At 42.7% G+C, this 19,706-nt stretch overlaps 1 protein-coding gene and 1 long non-coding RNA gene across 2 annotated transcripts in view; one reads left to right on the top strand and one right to left on the bottom strand.

The window, feature by feature from the left end:
- Positions 1 to 4,841, top strand: part of DSG2 (desmoglein 2) — a 59,966-nt gene extending 55,125 nt beyond the window's left edge. The window contains exon 18 of the mRNA XM_029921564.1: positions 2,050 to 4,841. Coding sequence (XP_029777424.1) covers positions 2,050 to 3,066 — 1,017 coding nt within the window. The 3' untranslated portion in view covers positions 3,067 to 4,841. The remainder of the gene's footprint in view (positions 1 to 2,049) is intronic.
- A 2,139-nt stretch (positions 4,842 to 6,980) lies between these two features.
- On the bottom strand, positions 6,981 to 19,076 carry LOC115278202. The gene is made up of 4 exons (XR_003902755.1): positions 18,903 to 19,076; positions 18,734 to 18,793; positions 16,437 to 16,488; positions 6,981 to 7,689 (listed from the first exon to the last, which is right to left on the bottom strand). It is a non-coding gene; the product is annotated as an uncharacterized LOC115278202 (long non-coding RNA).
- Between the last annotated feature and the right edge of the window lie 630 nt (positions 19,077 to 19,706).

Genomic DNA, 19,706 nt, shown 5'->3' with positions numbered 1-19,706 from the left:
GGACATTTAGAGGTAAATGTGATATTATTAGGGTAATCGTTGCCTTGGATCTAAATAGGACTTTGTCATCTTTTAAGAGATGGCGTCTAGGCAGTGAGGAAAGAGAGACGTGGCCCATTACACCAGGTAGCTCAATTATGCAGTGATGATGAATGACTCCACAATCTGACTTCTGGTAGAGGCTTCTTTCTCACGTTTGTGTCTTGGTCAGTTGTCATCGCTCTGTTGTCTTCACTCCAAGCTGCATGCCAAGAGAGCAGATTGGACCAGGGCACCGGCTGGGTGCCATCCTAGGGAAGCAGGCAAGAGTCACCCAACACCCGGCAATGACAGACTCCTAAAGCAGCTGCCTTTTGTGTGCTCATGTGTCATTGGTCAGAGCAAATCACATAACCAAACCAGATGTCAGTGGGTCAGCAAGTACAGTAACTGCAGGAGCAGACTTGACAGGGATGGACCCCGCCAGGAGCAGAGGGAAAATGTGACCTAAAAAATCACAGTCTACTATGTCCATTTAAATTTTGCCTACATAGCTTCACTATTGAGGCAGTTTCCGAAAACATTAGGAGGAGAATTGCCGGAAAGATGATGGGGTGCAGGAAGGAAGCTGATGCCTGAAATTAGGCATTAGAAGCAGGGCTTGGGGGGGCACCTGGGTGGGTCAGTCGGTTATGTATCTGACTCTTTTTTTTAATGTTTATTTAATTTTGAGAGTGATAGAGCATGAACAGGGGAGGGGCAGAGAGAGAGAGACACAGAATCTGAAGCGGGCTCCAGGCTCTGAGCTAGCTGTCAGCACAGAGCCCGATGCAGGGCTTGAGCCCACAAACTGCGAGATCATGACCTGAGCCGAAGTCAGCCGCTCAACCGACTGAGCCACCAGGTGCCCCTACACATCTGACTCTTGATGTCAGCTCAGGTCATGATCTCACAGTTCCATGAGTTCAAGCCGCACACTGGACTCTACACTGACAACGTGGAGCCTGTTTGGGATTCTGCCTCTCCCCCTCTCTCTCTGCTCCTCCTCTGCTCACTCTCTAAATCTCTCAAAACAAATAAACAAATAAATAGATGTTTAAAACTCTGTATTAAAAAAAAGAAGCAGCAGCAGCAGCCAGGCTGGGTACCTTTCTTGAGAACAAGGCCCGTGTCCACGCAGGAATGGGTGGAGTTGGGCCTCTGAGGGACACCGGAGACCAGGGAAGAGATGGGCTTGCGTGGAGGCCAGTTTATGTGTGTCCCCTCTCTGCGTGGTCGCAGACTCCTGGAGTGCTTTCCCACCTCCTGTCCCCCTCTGCCCTCGCTTCTCTCAGTCACCCCGCACCCCGTTCGCTTGACAGGGATCGGGCGATGCAGTCAGGGTGGAAGAAGGCCACTCTGCCCATCCCCCTCTCTCTCACTGCCCAGCTCCGTTCCGGCGTCCTGTTGGTCTCATTCGATGGTCTCCCCTCGCCAGTCTAATCCTGCTCAAGTCAGTCTTCGTTGTCTATGTATACGAGCAGTTTTTTATTCAGAAATCCTTCCAAACTTTCTAGAAAATTTCCAAGAACAGCAGAAATTTTGAACTCCTATATATTCTTAACCCAGATGATCAACCCTTTCCCCACATTTGCTGTTTCCTTTCCTATTCTCTCGTTCCCTCCCTCCTTCCACCCCCCTCACTGTGTCTCCTGGACACACACACACACACACACACACACACACACACACGCACGCATGACACACATTTTCTTATATAATACAATAAACAAATTTTGAGATTTAACAGTGACATATTCCATATTTTGATTTTGCCATTGAACGCAATAATGGCATATTATAGCCATTGTGTTTGCTGTCCAAGCCCCTGTCCAGAAGTCCTGCCTTTCTTACCTTTCACAATATGAATATTTTTTTTAAATATAGGCAGTCGTGTTGTAGGATGCCCCATTTGCGTTTCCTGATGTTTTCTTGTAATTAGACTCAGGCTGTGCCTTGGGGGCAGGGATATAGTCTCATTCCTAAGTGAAGCTGTGTCACTAATTCATGCCCGTGTTCTCTCTGTTTCAGAAAGCTGCCTCCTACGCTGAGGACAATGACATTCACATAGCCAAAGATTGCCTTCTCATTTATTCTCAGGAAGACACTGCGTCTCTGCATGGGTCCATTGGCTGTTGCAGTTTTATCGAAGAACTAGATGATCACTTTCTAGATGACTTAGGGCTTAAATTCAGGACCCTGGCTGAAGTTTGCTTGGGTCAAAAGATAGACATGGATGTGGAAATTGGGCAGAGGCAAAAACCTGTGGGAGAATCAAGTATGGAGGCAGCGTCACATTCATTCGAGAACGCTAGGGTTAACGCAGAGAATGCCTACTCCTCTGCCAGCAGCTTTCGAGTTCCCAAAACTTCCCACGAAGCAAATGCGGAGAAAGTAACTCAGGAAATAGTCACTGAAAGCTCCGTATCTTCTAGGCAGAGTCAGAATGTAGCCACCCTGCTCCCTGATCCGTTGGCTTCCGGTAATGTTGTAGTGACAGAAACGTCCTATGCCACGGGCTCCGCGATGCCAGCAAGCACCGTGATCCTGGGTCCCGGACAGTCACAGGCCCTCATTGTGACCGAGCGGGTGTATGCCCCAGCCCCTCCCTTGGTAGACCAGCACTATGCTGACGACGGTAGTGTCATGGTTACCGAGACAATCATACAGCCTAACGGGGGCATCCCTGGTCCTCTAGAAGGCACTCAGCCTCTGCCGGATGCACGTTATGTGATGGTGACGGAGAGAGAGAGCTTCCTAACCCCCAGTCCAGGCGTGCAGCCCACTCTGGCCATGCCTGGCGCGGCAGCAGGACAGAAAGTGATAGTGACAGAGAGAGTGCAAACAGCGACCCCCACCCTGCAGTCCAGTTACCCGAATCCTGCCGCCACCTCTGTGACGGCCAGAAAGACCGAGGTTTCTGGAGCCAGAGGGCCCGGCCCTCTGCCAGATTTCGGTTCTGAGGAGTCTGCTCTTTCGAATTCTGCCATAACCACATCTTCCACCAGCGTCTCCAAGCACACCGTCACGCAGCGTTTTTACTCCTAGACCGCGGTCTGTCCCAGAGGTTAGCTGGCAGTGACTGGCTTCATGCTTCCAGCGGGCCTCCGTTTGATGAGCCTCCGGACGCGAAGACAGACACGCGGGACTTGAGACGTCTCTCCGTCACCGACACACAGCCGACCTCGCCGTCCCAGCCTCTGAGTGAGCCTTTCACCAACGCTCCGGGGCCCGCTGGGGGCATAACGATGAGGCGATGTCATAAGTGCCTTTTAGTGAGTTACGGCCAGACGGTGTTCCCCGAGCAGGTTAAATAGAGAGTCAGTTGGCTGGTAAGTTTGCCAAATGGACACGGAGTGCCCGGTGCGCCAGCTCTCTGGGAGAGCCGTCCCGAACCTGGCGGGCCGTCTGGCAGTCTGCGCTGCCGGCCGACATCGCTGAGCTGTGTTCCGTGCTGTACTGCACCTGGCACGTTACCCACACGGTTATCCAAAAATATGCACGTGGCCTGGACAGCCGGTTTTGCTTGTTTTCTTTCAGACTAGGAGCCCGGCCTTCTAATCTGTTAGGCTGACCGAGTTACAGAACGTTGGCCTGATAAAGAACACACATTGTAGATTTCTGTGCATGTGTATGGTAGGACTTTATAAATAGCATGGTAGCTTCCCTGTGCCTCCCAAAAATCATGAAAATGATGAACACTTCAAATTCACTTGAATAATCCCAGGAAAAATTCATAAATATAAAACCGCTTTACTTTTTATAATAATAATGTACTATTTTTTTTTTAACTTAGGATACATTATCTTCTAATTTTGTACAGATAAATTAGCCACTAGACTGGATTCTCCACTGTGAGCACCTGCCTGTGTGATTGATATTTATCCTCAGTGCCTAATAACACGAGTGCCAAATAACTATTTGTGGAATTATACCAAGTTTTAGAAACCATTCTCTTTTATATACAGTTGTAAAAAAAAAAATACTGAGAAACCATATGGTATCAGTAATTATGAGTTTGAAATTATGATTTTATTCTATGTGTCAAAGTCACTGATTGGCCAGTCATGACTTACTACATGAATATTAAATACTCAGTTGAACAAAACCTAAATTTGTACAATATCCTGCCCTTCACTGTGAAAAGTTATTTGGGTATTTTGGCCTCTAAGCAGATTGTGTTTTCATTGCTCCTTGAAGAAATAGAGCATTTAAAGTTTCAACATATGTATATGCCTATCAGCAGCCATTTATGTAAATATTTCCCACAACAAAAAATTTTCATAATTTTAAAGACTGTAATTTTGTGATTTTTCAAGACATTTTGCTAGGGAAATGAATCTTTAAAGATTATTTTTTTAGGAAGTATTTTTGACTTGAATTATGTTATACAAAAGATTGGTATGTTTTGCTCCTACTGACTATATATGTATAAAAGTCACATATTTTTAAATATCATAAGTCTGTGGCTAAGATGAAGGTTGATCTCCCATGACCTAAATTTTTTACTCTCTACTTAGTAATTGATTGTTTTTTTCTTTGTAGACTTAGTAGTTTTGCCACGTACACAATAGGAACATCACACTACTGTGTGAAATATGACCTGTGTGCTTCAGACAAACCAAAGTCGGTCTTAACCATCCTCCTTGGACAGACCCGGAAACCCTAACCTGTCTCTTGTATGTAGCATAATCACATTTTCCAAATGGTTTTTTGTCCTGAAACGATGATTTGTATGAGGTCTTACATTTGTTCCTCAGGAGATTATATTTGTAGGTGTTTCATCATAAAATATTTAAATAAAAAGATGACCTTTAGAGCAACCCTTTTCCGTAGCCTTTTATTGCTCCATCGTATTTTACAAGGACTATCGTTCCGTGTTGGAGGAGAGAGCACCCCGAAAGCATGTGTTTGTTCGACTTTGGCACTTGAATTAGAACCGCTTACATTCAGCTCAGCCAGCCTCTTTAGAAGAGCATCATTTCCAGAAGGCCCAGGCACATTTTAATCTCAGGTGTATTTTAGGGTAAATATGTCCCATAGTAAAAAACTGATCTGTTGTTTTTCTGAAATTCAAACTCAGCCAGACACTCCGTAATTCTGTTTGCCCGGTCTGGCAGCCTTGTTCCTGAGGGCCTGGAGTTTGCTCTCTGTCCGCGAAGTGGCACTAGTGAAAGCTACTGGGTTCAGCCAAAGAAAGGCTGCACCTCTAACCCAAAGAGATGAAACCATTCAATGAGTGTTCAAAAGCTGTTTTAGTTACTTGTTACAGTTGACAAGGGAATCAGAGTTTCTGCCTCCACTATAATGCCACGTTAGTAAATACACTGGGGCATCAAGACATCCTAAAGCATAAAGACCATGTTGTATTTCTGTGACCTCGGGGCTCCCACCCCAAGGGAGCAGACATGAGGGCAATTTTTGGTTCATCTCATGAATCTCCACAGACCATGTTCCAACCATCACATCAAAATGTAGACGGTGAGATGTTGCTTATCACATAACACCTAGAAATGAGAGGTTTCAAATAACAATATTAAGATAATTAAATCTTACCCTTCAACATACCACAATTTCTTGGCTTCACGATTTTAGTGTAGTTCAAAGTCCTCTATATCATTATTGATTTTTTTGGTCTCCTTTTTCTACCAATTGCTCAGAGAGGGATATTAAAATCGCCAGCTGATCGTGGTTTTGCCTACTCCTCATTTAATATTTTCTACTTTTGCTCCCTGTATTTTGAAACTGGTTTTCCCTGCATTCGTGGTACAAACACATTTCTCTCATTGTGTGTCTTCAAAGAATTGACCCTTTTAGCTTTCTGGACTATCACTCTTTGTCTCTGATTATATTCTTGAAATCTGCTTCGCCTAACATTAATATTGCCACACTGGCTTTCTTATGCTTAGTGTTTGGATGGTATATCTTTGACCTTTTACCTCTCAACCTTATAATGTATTTCTCATAAATATAGAGATGGATCTTGCTATCTTATCCATTTTAACACTTTCGGACTGAAGGGAAGGTTTTAGTCTACTTGTTTCAATTGGAGCTTAAGCCTTCCAATTTGGTATTTGTTTTCTCTTGGTCCCATCTGCTTTTTCATTTCTTTGCTCCTTTCCTGTCTTCCTTTCCATGTTAAATGTTCTAGGATTTCACCGTAGCTTTTCTATTGACCTTTTAACTGGTTGCTCTTGAAAAAAATCCAATAAAAATATCTCCTGCCAGCCAAAAAAAAATTCTCCACAAGAGTAGAAAAGAAAGAAAGCAGCTTTATTATTGATAAGCATTATGCCAGAGTGGGATGTGCATCACAAACAACCTATAAATAAATCACAGACAGAAATTTCATAGATAGCCAAGTAGTCACAACCCTTTACATCCATGTTCACAAGGTAAAGAAAATTTGTCTTCAAGTGAGACTTGCCACCATCACTGGTCATACACAGCTCATCTTAAATTCACCTGGATTGGGGTGGCCATCGTGTGCCTTTATCTAAAGAAATAATAAGACTTCTAATCCCTTTATGACAGCTAGCTAGTTACAGTCTGGAGCCAGATGCCCGTGGAGAAGGGGAGATAGTGCTATCTTCCTTGATGGTCGCACATTTGACCTTCAAAGAGAAGGCTCGCAGGTTTTAGACAAAGACATTGCTGCTTGTAAAGCAGACAAAAAGCTCATTCTGTTTTGAGAAGATTTCTATAGTATCTGGGCACCTGAGTGGCTCAGTCAGTTGTGTGTCTGATCTGACTTGATTTCGGCTCAGGTCGTGATCCCAGGGTTATGGGATCGAGTCCCACGTCAGACTGCATGTTAAACATGGATCCTACTTAGGATTCACTCTCCCCCTCTGCTCCCTCTTCTTCTATAAAATAAAATAAAAATAATTTCTAAAAATGTTTCTTTAGTATCAGAAAGGGGCAGAGAAAGAATTAGCAATTATAAGTTTTCTAAAGTAAATGCTCTAAGAAAGAGGAGAGCAGGGGAAAGTCTCCCTTTGCACAAAGAAAAATATAATCTTTTCTTTCTTAGATTTGTTTTCCCTCACACTTTAGAGCTATGCTCCATGTGGCAAGTGGCTACCAACTGGACACACATATTTAGCCCATTTCTATCATTGTGCAAACGTTTTGGGGGGAACATAGCTCTAGAAATTACAGTATGTATCTTTAATTATCATAGTCGACCTTCAAATATTCTACTACTTCACAATGTACTTAAACCTTGAACTTTCACTTTGTGGATCTTGCAGTGTTGTTAAATCTCTGACTTTCTTCACCCCCATATGCTAATGAAGAGGGCTTCAGTTATTGCTGCCTGTCCCCCACACCTTCCTGCATATCCCGGCCCCCATTGGCTGTAGTGCATCACTGGCACGAATATTCTGAAACCTGCATCAAGTCCATTAGCAAATGGAAACGGACTCTCATTTTTCCACAGATGACAACCTCCACCAACCCATGAGCCGAGTAGAGAAGACGAGGTGAGGAAGGTGTGCCTCTGTTAAAAATCCAGATACACCCCTCACTCTAGAGTTTCCATTTGCCTCTTTATCTCCACTCCCTACCCCTTTTCACCTTGCTTGGAGACCTTGTTTGTCTTCTCTGGATGCTTCAACAGGCATCCTTGCCCTCTGGGTACTAGTTGGGCAGGTCCGTGGGAGGCATTGGCTGGAGATTGAAGAGAAAGAGAAATACAAGATCAGGGCGTGTCTTTTCCTCTCTCTCTCTGCCGGCACCCCTCAGGCATCTCAATGGACAGAAACATCTGATCCGAGTTTCCGGACCCACTCCCTCTCCTTGCTCCTTGAGACAAGATGGTGCTGATTGCCTCTTCCTCAACAGGCATCAGACTCGGTGCCTAGACTCTCTCTTGAGGTTTTACTCACCTGCCTCACTTTGTGCAAATGATCCATTAAGCTCTCCGCACTTCATCTGATTCCACCTGGGACACTAGTGACTCAGTAACTCCTGTTATATTGGTCTGCTTGGGCTACTGTAACAAAACCCCACAGACTGGAGGACTTAAACTACAGACATTTATTTTCTCACCATTCTGGAGGCTAGAAGTCCAAGATCAAGGTGTCAGCAGTGTCTGTTTCTTCCAAGGACTTGTTCCCTGGCTGGCACGTGACTGTCTTCATGCGGTCTTCCCTCTCTATGGATCTAGGTCCAAATTTTCCCTTCTTCTAGACACCATTCAGTCATGCTGAATTGGGACCCATCTTGACTTCATTGTAACTTAATTACCTCTGTAAAGGCCTCATCTCCAAATGTAGTCACACTCTGCCGAATTGGTGGTTAGGATTTCAACACATGAATTTTGAGGGAACACGACTCAGCCCTTAAGACCGGGTAAACAAATGAGCTTAACTAGAAAAGCTGCGCTATTTTTTCCCATGAAAATTATTTGATTAATTATCAATAAAAATTGCTTGTCACAGTAATAAAGCTGAGTTGAAAGCAGCCTGAATGAGGAGACTGCAGAGTCATCTACTGAACCTTCAGAGAAATTTCAAAGGTAATCAAAGCAAAAGCACGTTTGCTTGTACTAAGCCATGCACCTAGGTATTGTTGATTGCAGTTAACATTCCCAGCTTGGTGGCCACGGTCATGTGCTCTGTATTGCTTCTCGATTTCCACAGATGTTTGCACGCACCATCAAGGACTCTTCAATAAGCTGGGGAAGCGTAATGATCCTCTCTCCCTTGGAACTCATTCTAAGGATTAATTTCTTTTTTTCCTTACTTGCTTCTGAGGCTTCTATACATAGCACAGTGGCCTTTCCTGGTTTTCTTTTGTATTCTAAATTTAAGTCAGTACAAATTATTCTTTCTCTATCTTTCTTGCTAGTTAAAAAAAAAGGTTGATACAAAGACCTTAAAATAAAATATATTGAATTGCTTCTTCATTATGCCTATTATAATGTCCATGAGATAATTCACCTCAAAATTGCTTCAGTATGAGGTATGTGATAAACATGTGTACAAATTAATTCTAATTTATTCCCACTAGTGGTAGGTGTTTGAAGAATCCTAATCAGAAATTGACACTCCAGCAGTGGTTACTTAGCCCTTCAAATATTATTAAAATCCACATTAGAGGGACACCTGGGTGGCTCAGCTGGTTAAGAGGAACTTCGGCTCAGGTCATGATCTCACAGTTCGTGAGCTCGAGCCCCACATTGGGCTTGCGCTGTTAGTGCAGAGCTGCTTCGGATCTTCTGTCCCCCTCTCTGCTCCTCCCCAGCTTGTGCTCTCTCTCAAAAATAAATAAGTCTTTTTAAAAACCCACATTATAGAGTTGGCCAGTTAACATAAGGTTGGAGGTGATGGTTTTTCATTGGGGAAATTGGTTTTGCAACTGGCGATTGTTGAGGCAGTGAACAGAGCTCCCACCGCACTCTGGGAGGAGGGTATGACAAGTCAGAGTCTAACAGCTCCTAGGAAGTGCTTGTGGGCTAGAGTCCTGTCAGTCCTGTGTCCTTCCGCTTCCTGGAGATTCCTGCCAGCTGACTGAGCAAAAGCTGTGGCTCATCCTGTCACCTGAACGTATTTCCATCTACCTCAGGATAAACCTCTTTCGTCAACTGCTGGTCAGCAGAGACTACGGCAGAGAAAGGAAATGCCCTGAGCTACAAAATTTGGTTATATGACCATTTGGGGCCTGTCTGCTAATAAACATTCATACATTTTGTGCGATTGGTTTAATATTTGCTTCTTTTATTAAAAAAAAAAACCCTCTGGTATAGCCCCCTATCTACCCCTAGCTAGCAGAAATTATCAACATTTAAAATTTTTTTAATTGTCATTTGCTTAATGATCAGATGTCTTAGGAAAATTAGCAGTAGCTTATTTAATTTAGTTCTTTTTCTTGGAAGATGTACTGCGTGGGTTAAACCCCTTCTTTGTTTCTCTCCAATTTTTCCTTTTAAAGTGTTATTTTACCAAAATATTTTTGTTATAGTGCATGCACTTTTTTGGAAAAAGGCAAATTGCAGATTAGAGAAGAAAAAGCAAATGATTTTCAGTATTTCTGTAATTGCCTCATGTATCTTATCCTTGTTTCATATCCCCCCCCCCCCCCCACTCCTCCAGAAATTGAGATCACTGAAGGCAGAAATAGACCTTTTTTATCTTGGTCTCCTTGTGATACCATTCATTCAAACAGGACAATTAAGAGTTTTGAAAATATCATTTTAAAAAATTTTTAAAAAGCGGGGTGGCTCAGTCGATGAAGCGTCTGACTTCGGCTCAGGTCATGATCTCACAGTTCATGGGTTCAAGCCCCACATCAGGCTGTGTGCTGGCAGCTCAGAGCCTGGAGACCGCTTCAGATTCTGTGTCTCCCTCTCTCTCTTCCCCTCTCCCGCTCACTCTCTGTCTCTCTCTCTCTCTCTCAAAAATAAAATAAAGACATTAAAAAAAATTTTTTTTAATTTTTGAAAATCTAACCAAATTTCCAAAATGGGTTTCCTAAGCCTGTGTGTGATGGATATCAGTGGCCTACTTGTCCATCCTTCATTTAATTTTCAACCTCTAATTGATTGCATCCCAAACCTATGTCTATTTTCATTGCAAAGTCTTAATCAATGGACTCTGAGAAGAGTTGGGAGGGGGGTTGTTATGAAGAGGTGTATGAGATTTTAGTGCATAATGGGAATGACTTGCAATGGCTTGAAGATTTTTATGTTTATTCCAGAGTTTCGATGGTACTGATTGCTTGGACTGTCAGAGATTTTACTCAGTGTATTACTTTTTTTATTATTCTGTCCTTTTTATCCAAGGCTGACATTAGGATGGAAACCACATGAGGATGGAACCCACCTACCGGCTTCCCTTCATCTACTGGTTTCAGCTTCCTCTAGCTGAAAGTTTGGTTTTACCAATCTCTTGAGGCGAACCCCGCTGGAGCTATGTCATTCCCAACCCGTCTGAGAGCCACTGGTACCGTAGCCCCGGTTTCACATGGCACTCTCTGGGTTGAAGAGGAGAAAACGGTTCTTAGGGGAAAACCATGAAAGGTTTAATGAAGTACATAAAATACAAACTTCATAAATGCTTCTAAATATATTCCTGCTAGATAAAGCCCAAGTTGACTTGGGTTAACAGTAAACTATGTGTACATTCACCTAGTAATAATTCACGTGTTTCTCTACCTGGAGGTCCTCTGGACTACAGAAACAATAACAGAAGCACAATTATCCAAAACCATTGCCTCACTAGCTTTTGGAGTAAATGAGTGTTATGTGCTCTCTGGCCACAAGATGGCACTATGCACGCAACCAAAGAAGCAAAGTCAATCAGTGTCAAAACTCAGAAGAAAAAGAATTAAGCAATTTAATAAGTTGATAAGCAGTGCAAACTCACAAAGGCTGATATTTGCCTTTGCTCACTGTGCTCCTCCCAGATAACGTGTGATATGTTTCAGGATTGCCTGGAGGTCTTTCTGAAGGTCAGTCATGAGCATTTGGTTCTATTGGAAAGGCTGCACTTTGGAGGAAATGACTCAGGCCAATGCATTTACAAATAATATTCTCAGACTGGTGTGAGCTAGTCTTAAGAATAAATGTTGATGTAATTGCAATTTACTATGCAGCAAAAATGATTCAAGAAGAAAAATAACCTACAGTGTCTATTTACCTTTGTATAGGCAATTGCTTAAGTTACTCTGCTTTTAACATTTGTACTTGGATAAAATGCTTATGTATGTGTAGGAATGTCACAGTGCATAATGCTGCTAGCCCAGGCACAAAGTATTACAATTATTTTGTGGAAAAAAAAAAAAGAATAAATGTTGAGATTCAATTAAACAACACCTGTTGAATTCTCACTATATGCTGAGCACTGTTTAGTGACTTTAAGTTCATCCAAAGATGACTAGGACCCAGCCCTTGCCTTCCAGAGGCCCATGCCATAATGGAGGTGGTATTTATAGACACCTTTTTCTGAAAACTAAGATGATCTGTAATAAACACACCATCAAAGGTGAAGAGAAAATTCCAAGACTGCTTGGAGAGAACTGTTCTGTGAGGTTGGGGTGGGAATATCTAAGGGGCCTTCTTAAGAGATTGACTTTTCATGAAAAGTGAAGATACATCAGCAGGGGTTAGCTGGGTCAGAGGCTCACCTCACACCAGTGAGGACGGCTAGTGTCTGGAAGATGGCAGGTAGTGGCCCGGCAGGAAGTATGGATGGAGAGGCAGGTACAGACCACAGGCTAAGGCCGTAAACCCACAGTATGCAACAGGAACCTTGCGGAGATTCCAAGGAAGAGGTGGAGGAAGTTGGTAATTCCACCCCATGTGAATGTTAAATATTAACCTCTTTTTTTCCTCTGACTTTCATTGATTTTTCTGTGTATTCTCAGTGCCTCTTTCCTTTCTATAAATTTCATTGTAAATAATTTTTAAGATTATTTATTTATTTTGAGAGAGAGAGGGTGAGCCAGGGGAGGGGGAGAGAGAAAGGGAGAGAGAGAGCCCCAGGTGGGGCTCGATCCCACAAACCATGAGATCATGACCTGAGCTGAAATCAGGAGTCCCATACAACCGGCTAAGCCATCCAGGCACCCCTAAATTTTAAATAGTATGTCAACAAACTGACAGAACCAAGAGAAGTGGGATCCAATGAAGGCAAAAAAGTTTTACTAAACAAAGTTGGATTATAGCATTTGACAAGAGATTTTTTTCCTCTAATTTGTGATCTTATTTATATAAAAAGTCTTACAATGTTAGGCAATCAAAATAATATTGGCCATTTACTTAACAAACCCTTTAACATTTAAAAATATTTGAAATTAGACTATTCCAGAAAACTGTTGGCATATGGTTGTTGTTTTTTTTTTTTTATAGTCTGGTGTCACTTTGATCTCCCTTATGAAATTGTAAACTTTGTTTTCTTTCCTTCTTGTTTTCTTTTTTTTTTTCAAGAGGGAGAGGGGCAAAGGGGGAGAGAGAAAGAATGAGAAAGAAAGAGAGAGAATCGTAAGCAGGGTCCACACTCAGCACGGAGCCCGACAGGGGGCTCGATCCCATGATCTTGGGATCATGACTTGAGCCAAAAGTAAGAGTTGGAAATTCAACCAACTGAGCCACCACCCACTCATCCCCAAAATTGTAAGCTTTTTGAGCAAAGAACTTAGTCTGTATTCATTCTTATACCTTCAACATATATTATAATCATAATGTATAATATAGTATTAAGTACATATAGTATATATTATATTATGGCAGATACTCAATTATTATAATTTGTTGTTGAATTGCACTTAAATTAAGTACTATTGAGATTTCACGCTCACAGCAAATTTGAAAGATTTTTCATGAATACCCACATCCCATCACCTAGATTCCATCATTAAACATTTTACTTTTTTTGCTTTATCACATATATATCCATTCATTTCTCTCTCCATCTATCAATCCGGCTTATTTGTCATAAATTTTAAATTAAATAATAGCCATAATTACACTTTGCTCTAAATACATCATGTGCATATCTTTTTTTAAGTTTATTTAAGAGAGACAGAGACAGCGTTGAGTGGGGAAGGGCCTGAGAGACAGGGAGAGAGAGAATCCCAAGAAGGTTCTGCACTTCAGCTCAGAGCCAGACACAGAACTTGAACTCTTAAACCACTAGATCATGACCTGAGCTGAAACCAAAAGTCGGACACTTAACTGACTGAACCATCCAGGTACTCCTGCCACGTGCGTATCTTTAACTAGAGTTCAAGATTTGTGTACATTTTTTCCTCTGAGAAAACATTACATACAATGAAATGCACCAATTGTAAGTGTACATTTGCTATGTTTTGACAAGTGCATACACTTGTGTAACCCAAGCCCTTTCAAGATGTTGAAATTACTATCACTCCAGAAAATACTAATGGCTCTTTTTGCTCAGTGCCCACTCCCACGCCTGAGAAGCAAGAATTTTTATTATATTTTATTATTATGTTATATATTTAATTATTATATATTACCTTGTTTTGTTTGTTTTGCCTCTTCTAGAACATCATGTAAATGGAGTCATATAGCGTATGCCCTTTGGGATAGGCTTCTTTCACTCAGCGTAATGTTTTAGAGATTCATGTGTGTTGTATCAATGACACATTTCTTTTCATTGTCATTAGAGTTCTATAGAATGATTATGTCAAGGTTGCTTATCCATTTTCATTTTGATAAACACCTAGGCTGTCTTACAATTCTGTGTTACCAAGAATAAAGCTTAATGAACAACATTCTTATTCAAGTCTATGTGGCCACAGGCTTCCATTCCCCTCGGGTAGAAACTAAGACTGCAATTCCTGCATCAGATATTTTCAGGATCTTTTTACCAAATGCTTGGCAGTTCTCGTCATGGTTTATCTCTCCCAGTTGGATAATCTAAGAGAAGCCCCTGAGTAAGAGCATTCCTACTGGTCCCTTGAACCCATATGCCACACTCAGAATTCCAGAGCAGCAGTGGGGACTTTCCATTCCATGCAATGCACAGCTGCTCTAGCCTGAATGTATCCCCAAGCTCCAAATTCATATGTTGAGAGCTGACCTTCAGTGTGGTGGTGTTAGGAAGTGGGCCTTTGGGACGTGACTAGGTCAAGAGGGTGAAGCCTCATAAATGGGACTGATGTCCTTACAAACAGACTCTGAGAACTCTTCTCCGCTTTCACCACGTGAAGACACAGCACCTGTCAAGTGGGAATCACGTCCTGACCAGACACTGAATCTGCCAGCACTTTGATCTTGAACTTCCCAGCCTCCAGACCTGTGAGAAATAAATGTCTGTGGTTTCTAAGCTACCCAATCTATGGTATTCTGTTACAGCAGCCCATATATACTAGGCCAACACACACACATACACACACGCATACACATAAACACACACACACACACGACTGACAGATGATTGAGGAAAGGGATGCTTCACCCAAGAAGAGCCATCTATAGGCCACCTAGAAGCCCACGAGGAAGATTGGTTCAAAGATCTGTCCACAACATAATGATGGCGAATCCTTGGCCTAGTTCATTCCTTTCTGAAAACTGAAATGGAGGCACTGGACAGAGGCATTTAGTTAGAGGTGAATGCAGAAGGAAAAAGGCACGCAAACAAAACATTCTTCAGATTTCTTTGACGTGGTTAAAGAGATAGACAGGAATTCATGCTTTGCCAAGTGAGGGCCAAGCTTGTCTGTCCAAAGGTTCCCTTGCAGGAACCTTCCAGGGTAGTAGAATCGGTTAAGTTGTTACTAGCATAGGATTTAGACTTAGAAATTAGAAAAATGGTTTGGGGATCCATTTATCCAGCTCAGAGTCAAAAGCAAGGATGAAATAGAAATAAAGATAATGACTGAAAGAAATATTATCTCTCTGTTTCTCCAATAATATTTGGCCATAAGGAAAAACCAGAAAGTTACAATAAGTAGAAAGAACCTAGAGGCAAATTCTCTGATCTTTTCCCTTCTCGTATGGCCCTGGGAATGGAGGATAAAGAACATTTGCTATGAGATGCATTCTATGATAATTCTAACATCTCATCAAAAGATCAGATTCTGTAGCTCAGCTTCCAAAAATATTTTTTAGTTTATTTATTTATTTTAAGAGAGAGAGTGGCAGGGGAGGGGTAGAGAGAAAGACAGAATCCCAAGCAGTGCGGAGCCCCACGTGGGGCTTGAACTCACAAACCATGAGATCATGACCTGGGCCGAAATCAAGAGTCTGATGCCTAACTGACAGAGCCACCCAGGTGCCCTCAGCTTCTGAAATATTACCTCAAGAGATAATCTTACAATTATGACAAAATGTATGTATAAAGATGTTCATCACAGTGCTGTTTATCATGTTAAAATTGTAAACAACAGGTTACCAGTAGAGTTCATTAAAAATCAGTCCTAGGGACGCCTGGGTGGCTCAATCGGTTGAGCCTCCCGCTTCGGCTCAGGTCAGATATCACCTTCGTGGGTTTGAGCCCCGCGTCAGGCTCTGTGCTGACAGCTAGCTCAGAGCCTGGAGCCTGTTTCCGGTTCTCTGTCTCCTTCTCTCTCTGCCCTCTCTCTCCCCCTCTCATGCTCTGTCTCTCTCTGTATCAAAAATAAATAAAACATTTTTAAAAATCAGTTCTACATTAAAAAATTAAAAATCTCAAATTTTTAAATAAATAAATATCCATTCTACGTGATGTTATGTGTGGGTTAAGGACGCATGATGAAGTTATAAGACAGACATACTCCTAAATTGCTTTCAGTAATGAAACAAGGGAACATGGGACAGATCTTTCCGCCACTCCGTCAGCTGTCTAACCGTGTGTGTCAGCTACAGAAGGCTTAAAGACCAATTTTTCAGAGGAGCAACCAAAGGCGGGGCTCACAGGTGTTCTGCGCCTGCGCACACCCCGCAAGGTAAAGCATTCAGATGCACTGACCTTCACTCCTCCGTGGTTCTCACTCGGGTCAAAAATTGTCAGTGCAGGCAGCCTTTAAGAGAAGGAAAAAAACTGTGCATTTCACTCTGGAATAATGATACTCTGGAGCCACACGGAGACACGGATATATGATTACAGTGGTTATAATAATAATGGTATGCATTATTTACTGGGGACTTTCTATTGGCAGGCACCAGGCTAACTAAGCATTTCTTATACTATTATCTGGTTTTGTGCTCAGCAATCTTAGAGATACATCATATTATTTTCTCCCATGTAATGGAGGAGTAAGCTAAGGGTTAGAGCAGGTATGCAATACGTACAGTGAATGATCTAGTTCAGGCTTTGTCATCACACATGCAGCCCTAGCTAGAGAAATGGGAACAGGCAGGAGAAAATCTAGGAGTGAGGGCTACTTCGGGATGGCAGAAAACCATTTATGCCTCTTTCAGTCTTTGAGTTGGTTGGCACAGAGAGGGGCTCTTTAAAAACAATTCAAGTCCCAAAGATATAGAAGAGGGATTTTCCCCCCCTCAAATACCCTAAACTATTTTTCATCATTGCAAACAAGAGCACAGGGCAGAAATTTCCATTCACCTATGATCTATGATCGCTAATCTTCTTTAGCTATCACTTAGCAACCGGTAACAAATGGAGGTTGGCAAAGCTGGGCTGATTAGCATTCTTTTTTAGTCAAAACATCAGAGTTTTTACAAGGTACAGCCAACTGCCCTCAGGCTTACAGGGGTTTTAAAGGTCAGGCAAAGTTGTTGTTGGTTTGGTTGGGTTTTTTCCTTCAGCACCAAACAAGTGTTCTTTGTTTGGCTTATAAAACTCATATAGGTCTCTGAAAGAGGCCAGATTCTGGACCGTTGGCGGGGGGTGTCCCCAGCTCACTCAGTCTCTGAACCCCTGCAAAGGCTTCCACACCAGCCCATGATAATGAAGATGAGCTGTGAAATGCTCTGAAGGCTACAATAAAATGGCCAAGGCTAGCTTTCACCCGTGCTGAAGACACCAGTGCTTTGCAGTACGTGAGGAAAACAACATTCACAGTCTCAGAGAGAGCTGACTCAGGCTCGGAAGGGCAGCTGGCCTATCCTCCAATTCAGGGGCACCTACTGACCAGCGAAGGGAGGGGGGCCACTCTCTTGCTTTGTTATCTACTCCCATTCACAGCTTCTGTGTCAGAAAGTTCTTCCTTGAGTCTCACTGGAATACCTCATGCTTACTGTTTCAAGCTATTCCCTTCTAGTACTCTTCGTAACAGAGGCATCTGTCTTTCTTCAGATCTTAGTCTTTGATTCACTTGACATGCATCATGAATACATGTGGACCTTTCTCTTCTCCAGGCTCAATTTTTAAATTACTCACTAGAATGATATTTACTGGGCCTGACCCTAGACCAAATCCTGGGCACACAGAGATCATTATGACACATTCCCTGCTTGCTCATGGAGCAAAGCAGTTATTTAAAGAAATAATGGCAGCTAAAGGGTAATGTACAAAGTTCAGGACTTGCCCGTTTTTGAAATTAGGTATTTTGATCATTGTCCATTCCAAATTACCTTAATGTTTCCATCTCAAAGTTGTAGCTATGTTTTTGTCACTACGTGGCAGCGGATAGAGGCTGCCATAGCAGAATGGACATGGCATCTACTGACAAAATGAGATTTAAAAAAGAGCAACAAACTTGTATCTTGTACCCTTGTACCTACACAGAGTGGAAGCAAATAATACATTTCCTGGATTCAAGGTATCATAAGTTAAAAGATGCTTTAGTAATAGAACAAAAGATCAAAAGTATCATTCCTACTTTCGAGACATATATATATATATATATATATATATATATGTCTCCTTCTCTCTCTGACCCTTCCCCTGCTCGTGTTCTGTCTGTCTCTCTTAAAAGTAAATAAACATTTTTTAAAAAAATTTTTAATTAAAAGGCTACAAGATACAGGGATGCCTGGGTGACCCAGGCAGTTAGTATTCAACTCTTGATTTTGGCTCAGGTCATGATGTCACAGTTCGTGAAATCGAGATCTGCAGTGGGCGCTGCACCTATCATGAAATCTGCTTAGGATTCTCTCCCTCTCTCTCTGCTTCTTTCCCACTCACTCTCTCTCTCTCTCTCTCACCCTCTCTCAAAATAAATAAACTTTTAAAAAAATTATTAAGAAACAGAATTACCTTACTTTGGCAACTTTAAATAAGATCCCAACCCCTCTTATCATTGGTGGAAACGGGTTTTAAACATGGGTTAGAGAACATCACGGAAGGCTCCCTTTACGTACATTCAAGTAGCAGCGCATCTCAGTCAGGTTGTGTTCAGGAGAGGAGAGCAGCCATGAGCGCTGTAGGATAAGATTTAGTAGGGTTAGACCTGACACAGCAGTGGGGAGGGGGTGGGGGGCTGGAAAGGAAACATCTGGAAGGGAAGTCAGAGAATCAGAGAAAACTCACTGTCTAGTCCTCCTGAGGCACGAGCCTTGTGGACTGGTCAGAAGCGGCTGGGAAACAGGAAAGCCAGGGGCTGCTCTGTCACAGAGGTGGATGCCAGGAAGGTGGGGGAAGGGAGGCCAGCAGGGGGGTGTTGGCCACTGGGGATCCACAGCCATGCGGCCGGTGGTGGACTGTCGGTCAGCTGGGCTCATAATGAGAGAGAAGAGCCGGGCCATGGGGTTGTGCAGCAAGGACAGGTTAGAACCCCTGGGCACCACCCATCCTGCTCCCACTCTATCAGCCTGCAAAGAGCTTCAGAGAAAAATGCCCACAACTTCCCTCTGCCTCTCAAATCGCATGCCAGTGCCTCTGGTGGCCGCCTCTAAATCTGAACCACAGAGGGACTAGGGGATCCTGGAACACATAGTTCTTCAAGTAACAAAGCTGGGTATAGAACAATCCAGCACAGGGGTGTCTGGGTGGCTCAGTCAGGCAGGTTATGATCTCGCGGTTCGTGGGTTTAAGCCTCGCATTGGGCTCTATGTGTGACAGCTCAGAGCCTGGAGCCTGCTTCAGATTCCGTGTCTCCCTCTCTCTCTCTCTGCCCCTGCCCTGCTCATTGTTCTGTCTCTCTCTGTTTCAAAAATAAATAAACATTAAAAAAAACAATCCAGCACATTGTATATAAATTTTGGTGCTGCTACAGAATTATTATCAGACACATGCACACATCGCAGTGCCAAATAAAGTCAGCTGAATTCACAGAAAGCCATGGAAAAGTCGAGAATGGACCTGAAACTAAAATTTATTTCATAGCCTGTATAT

The sequence above is a fragment of the Suricata suricatta genome, chromosome 14 (genome assembly GCF_006229205.1).
Source record: "Suricata suricatta isolate VVHF042 chromosome 14, meerkat_22Aug2017_6uvM2_HiC, whole genome shotgun sequence".
In the NCBI taxonomy this organism is placed as follows: domain Eukaryota; kingdom Metazoa; phylum Chordata; class Mammalia; order Carnivora; family Herpestidae; genus Suricata; species Suricata suricatta.
This window is presented reverse-complemented; position numbering and strand designations above follow the sequence as displayed.